The 13,557-nt window shown below is 47.1% G+C and overlaps 1 protein-coding gene across 1 annotated transcript in view; it reads right to left on the bottom strand.

Annotated features, from left to right (window-relative positions):
• The window catches only part of iqch (IQ motif containing H), a 245,774-nt gene that overhangs the window by 205,747 nt on the left and 26,470 nt on the right, over positions 1–13,557 (bottom strand). Inside the window, exon 6 of the mRNA XM_065002854.1 lies at positions 3,884–4,001. Coding sequence (XP_064858926.1) covers positions 3,884–4,001 — 118 coding nt within the window. The remainder of the gene's footprint in view (positions 1–3,883; positions 4,002–13,557) is intronic.

Raw genomic sequence — 13,557 nt, 5'->3', positions numbered from 1 at the left:
TGGGGCTGTGATAATGATAGTGGGGCTGTGATAATGATAGTGGGGCTGTGATAGTGATAGTGGGGCTGTGATAATGATAGTGGGGCTGTGATAGTGATAGTGGGGCTGTGATAATGATAGTGGGGCTGTGATAGTGGGGCTGTGATAGTGGGGCTGTGATAGTGATAGTGGGGCTGTGATAGTGGGGCTGTGATAGTGGGGCTGAGATAGTGGGGCTGTGATAATGATATGATGGGGCTGTGATAATGATAGTGGGGCTGTGATAGTGGATAGTGGGGCTGTGATAGTGGGGCTGTGATAGTGAGGCTGTGATAGTGATAGTGGGGCTGTGATAGTGGGGCTGTGATAATGATAGTGGGGCTATGATAATGATAGTGGGGCTGTGATAGTGATAGTGGGGGGCTGTGATAATGATAGTGGGGCTGTGATAATGATAGTGGGGCTGTGATAATGATAGTGGGGCTGTGATAGTGATAGTGGGGCTGTGATAGTGGGGCTGTGATAGTGGGGCTGTGATAGTGGGGCTGTGATAGTGGGGCTGATAGTGGGGCTGTGATAGATGGGGCTGTGATAGTGGGGCTGTGATAATGATAGTGGGGGTGTGATAGTGGGGCTGTGATAATGATAGTGGGGCTGTGATAGTGATAGTGGGGCTGTGATAGTGGGGCTGTGATATGTGTGATAGGCTGTGATAATGATAGTGGGGCTGTGATAGTGGGGCTGTGATAGTGATAGTGGGGCTGTGATAGTGGGGCTGTGATAATGATAGTGGGGCTGTGATAGTGGGGCTGTGATAGTGATAGTGGGGCTGTGATAGTGGGGCTGTGATAATGATAGTGGGGCTGTGATGATAGTGGGGCTGTGATAGTGATAGTGGGGCTGTGATAATGGGGCTGTGATAGTGATAGTGGGGCTGTGATAGTGATAGTGGGGCTGTGATAGTGGGGCTGTGATAGTGATAGTGGGGCTGTGATAGTGGGGCTGTGATAGTGATAGTGGGGCTGTGATAGTGGGGCTGTGATAGTGGGGATGTGATAATGATAGTGGGGCTGTGATAGTGGGGCTGTGGTGATGTGGGGCTGTAATGATAGTGGGGCTGTGATAGTGGGGCTGTGATAATGATAGTGGGGCTGTGATAGTGATAGTGGGGCTGTGATAGTGGGGCTGTGATAATGATAGTGGGGCTGTGAGTGATAGTGATAGTGGGGCTGTGATAATGATAGTGGGGCTGTGATAATGATAGTGGCGCTGTGATAGTGATAGTGGGCCTGTGATAATGATAGTGGGGCTGTGATAGTGGGGCTGTGATAGTGATAGTGGGGCTGTGATAATGATAGTGGGGCTGTGATAATGATAGTGGGGCTGTGATAATGATAGTGGGGCTGTGATAGTGGGGTTGTGATAATGATAGTGGGGCTGTGATAATGATAATGATGGGGCTGTGATAATGATAGTGGGGCTGTGATAGTGGGGCTGTGATAATGATAGTGGGGCTGTGATAATGATAGTGGGGCTGTGATAATGATAGTGGGGCTGTGATAGTGGGGTTGTGATAGTGATAGTGGGGCTGTGATAGTGGGGCTGTGATAATGATAGTGGGGCTGTGATAATGATAGTGGGGCTGTGATAATGATAGTGGGGCTGTGATAATGATAGTGGGGCTGTGATAGTGATAGTGGGGCTGTGATAGTGGGGCTGTGATAATGATAGTGGGGCTGTGATAATGATAGTGGGGCTGTGATAATGATAGTGGGGCTGTGATAGTGATAGTGGGGCTGTGATAGTGATAGTGGGGCTGTGATAGTGGGGCTGTGATAATGATAGTGGGGCTGTGATAGTGATAGTGGGGCTGTGATAGTGGGGCTGTGATAGTGGGGCTGTGATAATGATAGTGGGGCTGTGATAGTGATAGTGGGGCTGTGATAGTGGGGCTGTGATAATGATAGTGGGGCTGTGATAGTGATAGTGGGGCTGTGATAGTGATAGTGGGGCTGTGATAGTGGGGCTGTGATAATGATAGTGGGGCTGTGATAGTGATAGTGGGGCTGTGATAGTGATAGTGGGGCTGTGATAGTGGGGCTGTGATAGTGGGGCTGTGATAGTGGGGCTGTGATAATGATAGTGGGGCTGTGATAATGATAGTGGGGCTGTGATAATGATAGTGGGGCTGTGATAGTGGGGCTGTGATAATGATAGTGGGGCTGGGCTGTGATAGTGGGGCTGTGATAATGATAGTGGGGCTGTGATAGTGGGGCTGTGATATGCTGTGATAGTGATAGTGGGGCTGTGATAATGATAGTGGGGCTGTGATAGTGATAGTGGGGCTGTGATAATGATAGTGGGGCTGTGATAGTGATAGTGGGGCTGTGATAGTGATAGTGGGGCTGTGATAGTGATAGTGGGGCTGTGATAGTGGGGCTGTGATAATGATAGTGGGGCTGTGATAGTGATAGTGGGGCTGTGATAATGATAGTGGGGCTGTGATAATGATAGTGGGGCTGTGATAGTGATAGTGGGGCTGTGATAGTGGGGCTGTGATAGTGGGGCTGTGATAATGATAGTGGGGCTGTGATAGTGGGGCTGTGATAATGATAGTGGGGCTGTGATAATGATAGTGGGGCTGTGATAGTGGGGCTGTGATAGTGGGGCTGTGATAGTGGGGCTGTGATAGTGATAGTGGGGCTGTGATAATGATAGTGGGGCTGTGATAATGATAGTGGGGCTGTGATAGTGATAGTGGGGCTGTGATAATGATAGTGGGGCTGTGATAATGATAGTGTGGCTGTGATAATGATAGTGGGGCTGTGATAGTGGGGCTGTGATAATGATAGTGGGGCTGTGATGGTGATAGTGGGGCTGTGATAATGATAGTGGGGCTGTGATAGTGATAGTGGGGCTGTGATAATGATAGTGGGGCTGTGATAATGATAGTGGGGCTGTGATAGTGATAGTGGGGCTGTGATAGTGATAGTGGGGCTGTGATAGTGATAGTGGGGCTGTGATAGTGATAGTGGGGCTGTGATAATGATAGTGGGGCTGTGATAATGATAGTGGGGCTGTGATAGTGGGGCTGTGATAGTGATAGTGAGGTTGGGATAATGATAGTGGTAGCGTGGTTGGGATAATGATAGTGAGGTTGGGATAATGATAGTGGTAGTGTGGTTGGGATAATGATAGTGAGGTTGGGATAATGATAGTGGTAGTGTGGTTGGGATAATGATAGTGGTAGTGTGGTTGGGATAATGATAGTGAGGTTGGGATAATGATAGTGGTAGTGTGGTTGGGATAATGATAGTGGTAGTGTGGTTGGGATAATGATAGTGAGGTTGGGATAATGATAGTGGTAGTGTGGTTGGGATAATGATAGTGAGGTTGGGATAATGATAGTGGTAGTGTGGTTGTGATAATGATAGTGGTAGTGAGGTTGGGATAATGATAGTGGTAGTGTGGTTGGGATAATGATAGTGAGGTTGGGATAATGATAGTGGTAGTGTGGTTGTGATAATGATAGTGGTAGTGAGGTTGGGATAATGATAGTGGTAGTGTGGTTGGGATAATGATAGTGAGGTTGGGATAATGATAGTGGTAGTGTGGTTGTGATAATGATAGTGAGGTTGGGATAATGATAGTGGTAGTGAGGTTGGGATAATGATAGTGGTAGTGTGGTTGGGATAATGATAGTGGTAGTGTGGTTGGGATAATGATAGTGGTAGTGTGGTTGGGATAATGATAGTGAGGTTGGGATAATGATAGTGTGATAGTGATAATGTGGCTATGATAATGAGTGGGGTGTATATGATCACCTGCTGTCATGTCTTCTTCAGACAGAGGTGGTACCAGGTACAGGTACAGGATAATGATAGTGGTGTGTGTATATAATCACCTGCTGTCATGTCTTCTTCAGACAGAGGTGGTACCAGGTACAGGTTGTTGCATGCTCCTCCTGGCACTATAGCCAGGCTGCCCACCGTGGGACCAGTCACTACCCTTTGAGTGGGCCCCTGGAGACGACAACAAAGGCAATGTTTTCCATTTTATTATTGACTGAGACGTTTTCTTGAGAGAGGTGATGGCGGACTGGCTAGGTATGTCCAGATTATATATATATGGCATCACAGATAACTGAAGTACCCTAAATGAGAGCATGTGCCCAAATCATCCAAGTAGACATTAGTCCCTCCCTGTGGTACATTAGTCCCTCCCTGTGGTACAGGAGACATTAGTCCCTCCCTGTGATACAGTAGACATTAGTCCCTCCCTGTGATACAGTAGACATTAGTCCCTCCCTGTGATACAGTAGACATTAGTCCCTCCCTGTGTAACAGTAGACATTAGTCCCTCCCTGTGATACAGTAGACATTAGTCCCTCCCTGTGGTACAGTAGACATTAGTCCCTCCCTGTGATACAGTAGACATTAGTCCCTCCCTGTGATACAGTAGACATTAGTCCCTCCCTGTGTAACAGTAGACATTAGTCCCTCCCTGTGATACAGTAGACATTAGTCCCTCCCTGTGGTACATTAGTCCCTCCCTGTGATACATTAGTCCCTCCCTGTGATACAGTAGACATTAGTCCCTCCCTGTGATACAGTAGACATTAGTCCCTCCCTGTGGTACAGTAGACATTAGTCCCTCCCTGTGTAACAGTAGACATTAGTCCCTCCCTGTGATACATTAGTCCCTCCCTGTGATACAGTAGACATTAGTCCCTCCCTGTGTAACAGTAGACATTAGTCCCTCCCTGTGATACAGTAGACATTAGTCCCTCCCTGTGATACAGTAGACATTAGTCCCTCCCTGTGATACAGTAGACATTAGTCCCTCCCTGTACTATGATACAGTAGACATTAGTCCCTCCCTGTGTAACAGTAGACATTAGTCCCTCCCTGTGATACAGTAGACATTAGTCCCTCCCTGTGATACAGTAGACATTAGTCCCTCCCTGTGATACATTAGTCCCTCCCTGTGATACAGTAGACATTAGTCCCTCCCTGTGATACAGTAGACATTAGTCCCTCCCTGTGTAACAGTAGACATTAGTCCCTCCCTGTGATACAGTAGACATTAGTCCCTCCCTGTGATACAGTAGACATTAGTCCCTCCCTGTGATACAGTAGACATTAGTCCCTCCCTGTGTAGACATTACAGTAGACATTAGTCCCTCCCTGTGATAGTAGACATTAGTCCCTCCCTGTGATACAGTAGATACATTAGTCCCTCCCTGTGATACAGTAGACATTAGTCCCTCCCTGTGATACAGTAGACATTAGTCCCTCCCTGTGGTACAGTAGACATTAGTCCCTCCCTGTGATAACAGTAGACATTAGTCCCTCCCTGTGATACATTAGTCCCTCCCTGTGTAACAGTAGACATTAGTCCCTCCCTGTGATACAGTAGACATTAGTCCCTCCCTGTGATACAGTAGACATTAGTCCCTCCCTGTGATACAGTAGACATTAGTCCCTCCCTGTGTAACAGTAGACATTAGTCCCTCCCTGTGATACAGTAGACATTAGTCCCTCCCTGTGATACAGTAGACATTAGTCCCTCCCTGTGATACATTAGTCCCTCCCTGTGATACAGTAGACATTAGTCCCTCCCTGTGATACAGTAGACATTAGTCCCTCCCTGTGTAACAGTAGACATTAGTCCCTCCCTGTGATACAGTAGACATTAGTCCCTCCCTGTGATACAGTAGACATTAGTCCCTCCCTGTGATACAGTAGACATTAGTCCCTCCCTGTGATACAGTAGACATTAGTCCCTCCCTGTGGTACATTAGTCCCTCCCTGTGATACATTAGTCCCTCCCTGTGATACAGTAGACATTAGTCCCTCCCTGTGATACAGTAGACATTAGTCCCTCCCTGTGATACAGTAGACATTAGTCCCTCCCTGTGTAACAGTAGACATTAGTCCCTCCCTGTGATACATTAGTCCCTCCCTGTGATACATTAGTCCCTCCCTGTGATACAGTAGACATTAGTCCCTCCCTGTGATACAGTAGACATTAGTCCCTCCCTGTGATACAGTAGACATTAGTCCCTCCCTGTGATACAGTAGACATTAGTCCCTCCCTGTGTAACAGTAGACATTACTATGATACAGTAGACATTAGTCCCTCCCTGTGTAACAGTAGACATTAGTCCCTCCCTGTGATACAGTAGACATTAGTCCCTCCCTGTGATACAGTAGACATTAGTCCCTCCCTGTGATACAGTACATTAGTCCCTCCCTGTGATACAGTAGACATTAGTCCCTCCCTGTGATACAGTAGACATTAGTCCCTCCCTGTGTAACAGTAGACATTAGTCCCTCCCTGTGATACAGTAGACATTAGTCCCTCCCTGTGATACAGTAGACATTAGTCCCTCCCTGTGATACAGTAGACATTAGTCCCTCCCCTAGTGATACAGTAGACATTAGTCCCTCCCTGTGATACAGTAGACATTAGTCCCTCCCTGTGATACAGTAGACATTAGTCCCTCCCTGTGATAACAGTAGACATTAGTCCCTCCCTGTGATACATTAGTCCCTCCCTGTGATACAGTAGACATTAGTCCCTCCCTGTGTAACAGTACATTAGTCCCTCCCTGTGATACAGTAGACATTAGTCCCTCCCTGTGATACAGTAGACATTAGTCCCTCCCTGTGATACAGTAGACATTAGTCCCTCCCTGTGATACAGTAGACATTAGTCCCTCCCTGTGATACAGTAGACATTAGTCCCTCCCTGTGATACAGTAGACATTAGTCCCTCCCTGTGATACAGTAGACATTAGTCCCTCCCTGTGTGATACAGTAGACATTAGTCCCTCCCTGTGATACAGTAGACATTAGTCCCTCCCTGTGATACAGTAGACATTAGTCCCTCCCTGTGTAACAGTAGACATTAGTCCCTCCCTGTGATACAGTAGACATTAGTCCCTCCCTGTGTCCCTCCCTGTGGTACAGTAGACATTAGTCCCTCCCTGTGGTACATTAGTCCCTCCCTGTGATACAGTAGACATTAGTCCCTCCCTGTGATACAGTAGACATTAGTCCCTCCCTGTGTACAGTAGACATTAGTCCCTCCCTGTGTAACAGTAGACATTAGTCCCTCCCTGTGATACATTAGTCCCTCCCTGTGATACAGTAGACATTAGTCCCTCCCTGTGATACAGTAGACATTAGTCCCTCCCTGTGATACAGTAGACATTAGTCCCTCCCTGTGATACAGTAGACATTAGTCCCTCCCTGTGATACAGTAGACATTAGTCCCTCCCTGTGATACAGTAGACATTAGTCCCTCCCTGTGTAACAGTAGACATTAGTCCCTCCCTGTGATACAGTAGACATTAGTCCCTCCCTGTGATACAGTAGACATTAGTCCCTCCCTGTGATACAGTAGACATTAGTCCCTCCCTGTGATACAGTAGACATTAGTCCCTCCCTGTGATACAGTAGACATTAGTCCCTCCCTGTGTACAGTAGACATTAGTCCCTCCCTGTGATACAGTAGACATTAGTCCCTCCCTGTGATACAGTAGACATTAGTCCCTCCCTGTGATACAGTAGACATTAGTCCCTCCCTGTGTACAGTAGACATTAGTCCCTCCCTGTGTACAGTAGACATTAGTCCCTCCCTGTGATACATAGAGTCCCTCCCTGTGATACATTAGTCCCTCCCTGTGATACAGTAGACATTAGTCCCTCCCTGTGATACAGTAGACATTAGTCCCTCCCTGTGATACAGTAGACATTAGTCCCTCCCTGTGTACAGTAGACATTAGTCCCTCCCTGTGATACAGTACATTAGTCCCTCCCTGTGATACAGTAGACATTAGTCCCTCCCTGTGATACAGTAGACATTAGTCCCTCCCTGTGTAACAGTAGACATTAGTCCCTCCCTGTGATACAGTAGACATTAGTCCCTCCCTGTGATACAGTAGACATTAGTCCCTCCCTGTGATACAGTAGACATTAGTCCCTCCCTGTACTATGATACAGTAGACATTAGTCCCTCCCTGTGTAACAGTAGACATTAGTCCCTCCCTGTGATACAGTAGACATTAGTCCCTCCCTGTGATACAGTAGACATTAGTCCCTCCCTGTGATACATTAGTCCCTCCCTGTGATACAGTAGACATTAGTCCCTCCCTGTGATACAGTAGACATTAGTCCCTCCCTGTGTAGACATTAGTAGACATTAGTCCCTCCCTGTGATACAGTAGACATTAGTCCCTCCCTGTGATACAGTAGACATTAGTCCCTCCCTGTGATACAGTAGACATTAGTCCCTCCCTGTGATACAGTAGACATTAGTCCCTCCCTGTGATACAGTAGACATTAGTCCCTCCCTGTGATACAGTAGACATTAGTCCCTCCCTGTGTAACAGTAGACATTAGTCCCTCCCTGTGGTACATTAGTCCCTCCCTGTGATACAGTAGACATTAGTCCCTCCCTGTGATAGACATTAGTCCCTCCCTGTGATAGACATTAGTCCCTCCCTGTGATACAGTAGACATTAGTCCCTCCCTGTGATACAGTAGACATTAGTCCCTCCCTGTGATACAGTAGACATTAGTCCCTCCCTGTGATACAGTAGACATTAGTCCCTCCCCCTGTGATACAGTAGACATTAGTCCCTCCCTGTGATACAGTAGACATTAGTCCCTCCCTGTGATACAGTAGACATTAGTCCCTCCCTGTGATACAGTAGACATTAGTCCCTCCCTGTGATACAGTAGACATTAGTCCCTCCCTGTGATACAGTAGACATTAGTCCCTCCCTGTGATACAGTAGACATTAGTCCCTCCCTGTGATACAGTAGACATTAGTCCCTCCCTGTGATACAGTAGACATTAGTCCCTCCCTGTGATAGTCCCTCCCAGTGACATTAGTCCCTCCCTGTGTAACAGTAGACATTAGTCCCTCCCTGTGATACAGTAGACATTAGTCCCTCCCTGTGATACAGTAGACATTAGTCCCTCCCTGTGTAACAGTAGACATTAGTCCCTCCCTGTGATACAGTAGACATTAGTCCCTCCCTGTGATACAGTAGACATTAGTCCCTCCCTGTACTGTGATACAGTAGACATTAGTCCCTCCCTGAGATATAGTAGACATTAGTCCCTCCCTGTGATACAGTAGACATTAGTCCCTCCCTGTGGTACAGTAGACATTAGTCCCTCCCTGTGATACAGTAGACATTAGTCCCTCCCTGTGATACAGTAGACATTAGTCCCTCCCTGTGATACAGTAGACATTAGTCCCTCCCTGTGATACAGTAGACATTAGTCCCTCCCTGTGATACAGTAGACATTAGTCCCTCCCTGTGATACAGTAGACATTAGTCCCTCCCTGTGATACAGTAGACATTAGTCCCTCCCTGTGATACATTAGTCCCTCCCTGTGATACAGTAGACATTAGTCCCTCCCTGTGTAACAGTAGACATTAGTCCCTCCCTGTGGTACATTAGTCCCTCCCTGTGATACAGTAGACATTAGTCCCTCCCTGTGATACAGTAGACATTAGTCCCTCCCTGTGATACAGTAGACATTAGTCCCTCCCTGTGATACAGTAGACATTAGTCCCTCCCTGTGTACAGTAGACATTAGTCCCTCCCTGTGATACAGTAGACATTAGTCCCTCCCTGTGATACAGTAGACATTAGTCCCTCCCTGTGATACAGTAGACATTAGTCCCTCCCTGTGATACAGTAGACATTAGTCCCTCCCTGTGATACAGTAGACATTAGACATTAGTCCCTCCCTGTGATACATTAGTGTGAGACATTAGTCCCTCCCTGTGATACAGTAGACATTAGTCCCTCCCTGTGGTACAGTAGACATTAGTCCCTCCCTGTGTAACAGTAGACATTAGTCCCTCCCTGTGATACATTAGTCCCTCCCTGTGATACAGTAGACATTAGTCCCTCCCTGTGTAACAGTAGACATTAGTCCCTCCCTGTGATACATTAGTCCCTCCCTGTGATACAGTAGACATTAGTCCCTCCCTGTGATACATTAGTCCCTCCCTGTGTAACAGTAGACATTAGTCCCTCCCTGTGATACATTAGTCCCTCCCTGTGATAGTCCCTCCCTGTGATACATTAGTCCCTCCCTGTGACATTACAGTAGACATTAGTCCCTCCCTGTGATACAGTAGACATTAGTCCCTCCCTGTGATACAGTAGACATTAGTCCCTCCCTGTGATACAGTAGACATTAGTCCCTCCCCAGTAGACATTAGTCCCTCCCTGTGATACAGTAGACATTAGTCCCTCCCTGTGATACAGTAGACATTAGTCCCTCCCTGTGATACAGTAGACATTAGTCCCTCCCTGTGATACAGTAGACATTAGTCCCTCCCTGTGATACAGTAGACATTAGTCCCTCCCTGTGTAACAGTAGACATTAGTCCCTCCCTGTGATACATTAGTCCCTCCCTCCCATTAGTCCCTACAGTGAGACAGTAGACATTAGTCCCTCCCTGTGATACATTAGTCCCTCCCTGTGTACAGTAGACATTAGTCCCTCCCTGTGTAGACATTAGTCCCTCCCTGTGATACAGTAGACATTAGTCCCTCCCTGTGATACAGTAGACATTAGTCCCTCCCTGTGATACAGTAGACATTAGTCCCTCCCTGTGGTACAGTAGACATTAGTCCCTCCCTGTGATACAGTAGACATTAGTCCCTCCCTGTGATACAGTAGACATTAGTCCCTCCCTGTGATACAGTAGACATTAGTCCCTCCCTGTGATACAGTAGACATTAGTCCCTCCCTGTGTACAGTAGACATTAGTCCCTCCCTGTGATACAGTAGACATTAGTCCCTCCCTGTGATACAGTAGACATTAGTCCCTCCCTGTGATACAGTAGACATTAGTCCCTCCCTGTGTAACAGTAGACATTAGTCCCCATTAGTCCCTCCCTGTGATACAGTAGACATTAGTCCCTCCCTGTGATACAGTACATTAGTCCCTCCCTGTGATACAGTAGACATTAGTCCCTCCCTGTGATACAGTAGACATTAGTCCCTCCCTGTGATACAGTAGACATTAGTCCCTCCCTGTGATACAGTAGACATTAGTCCCTCCCTGTGTAACAGTAGACATTAGTCCCTCCCTGTGATACATTAGTCCCTCCCTGTGATACAGTAGACATTAGTCCCTCCCTGTGGTACAGTAGACATTAGTCCCTCCCTGTGATACAGTAGACATTAGTCCCTCCCTGTGATACAGTAGACATTAGTCCCTCCCTGTGATATACATTAGTCCCTCCCTGTGTACAGTAGACATTAGTCCCTCCCTGTGATACATTAGACATTAGTCCCTCCCTGTGATACAGTAGACATTAGTCCCTCCCTGTGATACATTACATTAGTCCCTCCCTGTGATACAGTAGACATTAGTCCCTCCCTGTGTGAACAGTAGACATTAGTCCCTCCCTGTGATACAGTAGACATTAGTCCCTCCCTGTGATACAGTAGACATTAGTCCCTCCCTGTGATACAGTAGACATTAGTCCCTCCCATTAGTCCCTCCCTGATACAGTAGACATTAGTCCCTCCCTGTGATACAGTAGACATTAGTCCCTCCCTGTGATACAGTAGACATTAGTCCCTCCCTGTGTACAGTAGACATTAGTCCCTCCCTGTGTACAGTACATTAGTCCCTCCCTGTGATACAGTAGACATTAGTCCCTCCCTGTGATACAGTAGACATTAGTCCCTCCCTGTGATACAGTAGACATTAGTCCCTCCCTGTGATACAGTAGACATTAGTCCCTCCCTGTGGTACAGTAGACATTAGTCCCTCCCTGTGATACAGTAGACATTAGTCCCTCCCTGTGATACAGTAGACATTAGTCCCTCCCTGTGATACAGTAGACATTAGTCCCTCCCTGTGATACAGTAGACATTAGTCCCTCCCTGTGATACAGTAGACATTAGTCCCTCCCTGTGATACATTAGTCCCTCCCTGTGATACAGTAGACATTAGTCCCTCCCTGTGATACAGTAGACATTAGTCCCTCCCTGTGATACAGTAGACATTAGTCCCTCCCTGTGATACAGTAGACATTAGTCCCTCCCTGTGATACAGTAGACATTAGTCCCTCCCTGTGATACAGTAGACATTAGTCCCTCCTGTGATACAGTAGACATTAGTCCCTCCCTGTGATACAGTAGACATTAGTCCCTCCCTGTGATACAGTAGACATTAGTCCCTCCCTGTGTAACAGTAGACATTAGTCCCTCCCTGTGATACATTAGTCCCTCCCTGTGTAACAGTAGACATTAGTCCCTCCCTGTGATACATTAGTCCCTCCCTGTGATACAGTAGACATTAGTCCCTCCCTGTGATACAGTAGACATTAGTCCCTCCCTGTGATACATTAGTCCCTCCCTGTGATACAGTAGACATTAGTCCCTCCCTGTGTAACAGTAGACATTAGTCCCTCCCTGTGATACATTAGTCCCTCCCTGTGATACAGTAGACATTAGTCCCTCCCTGTGATACAGTAGACATTAGTCCCTCCCTGTGATACAGTAGACATTAGTCCCTCCCTGTGATACAGTAGACATTAGTCCCTCCCTGTGATACAGTAGACATTAGTCCCTCCCTGTGAGTACATTAGTCCCTCCCTGTGTAGACATTAGTCCCTCCCTGTGATACAGTAGACATTAGTCCCTCCCTGTGATACAGTAGACATTAGTCCCTCCCTGTGATACAGTAGACATTAGTCCCTCCCTGTGATACAGTAGACATTAGTCCCTCCCTGTGATACAGTAGACATTAGTCCCTCCCTGTGATACAGTAGACATTAGTCCCTCCCTGTGATACAGTAGACATTAGTCCCTCCCTGTACTGTGATACAGTAGACATTAGTCCCTCCCTGTGATACAGTAGACATTAGTCCCTCCCTGTGATACAGTAGACATTAGTCCCTCCCTGTGATACAGTAGACATTAGTCCCTCCCTGTGATACAGTAGACATTAGTCCCTCCCTGTGATACATTAGTCCCTCCCTGTGATACAGTAGACATTAGTCCCTCCCTGTGATACAGTAGACATTAGTCCCTCCCTGTGATACAGTAGACATTAGTCCCTCCCTGTGTACAGTAGACATTAGTCCCTCCTGTGATACAGTAGACATTAGTCCCTACAGTAGACATTAGTCCCTCCCTGTGATACAGTAGACATTAGTCCCTCCCTGTGTAACAGTAGACATTAGTCCCTCCCTGTGATACAGTAGACATTAGTCCCTCCCTGTGGTACATTAGTCCCTCCCTGTGATACATTAGTCCCTCCCTGTGATACAGTAGACATTAGTCCCTCCCTGTGATACAGTAGACATTAGTCCCTCCCTGTGTACAGTAGACATTAGTCCCTCCCTGTGTACAGTAGACATTAGTCCCTCCCTGTGAGTAGACATTAGTCCCTCCCTGTGATACAGTAGACATTAGTCCCTCCCTGTGTAACAGTAGACATTAGTCCCTCCCTGTGATACATTAGTCCCTCCCTGTGATACAGTAGACATTAGTCCCTCCCTGTGATACATTAGTCCCTC

The sequence above is a fragment of the Oncorhynchus nerka genome, linkage group LG17 (assembly GCF_034236695.1).
Source record: "Oncorhynchus nerka isolate Pitt River linkage group LG17, Oner_Uvic_2.0, whole genome shotgun sequence".
Lineage (NCBI taxonomy): Eukaryota > Metazoa > Chordata > Actinopteri > Salmoniformes > Salmonidae > Oncorhynchus > Oncorhynchus nerka.
This window is presented reverse-complemented; position numbering and strand designations above follow the sequence as displayed.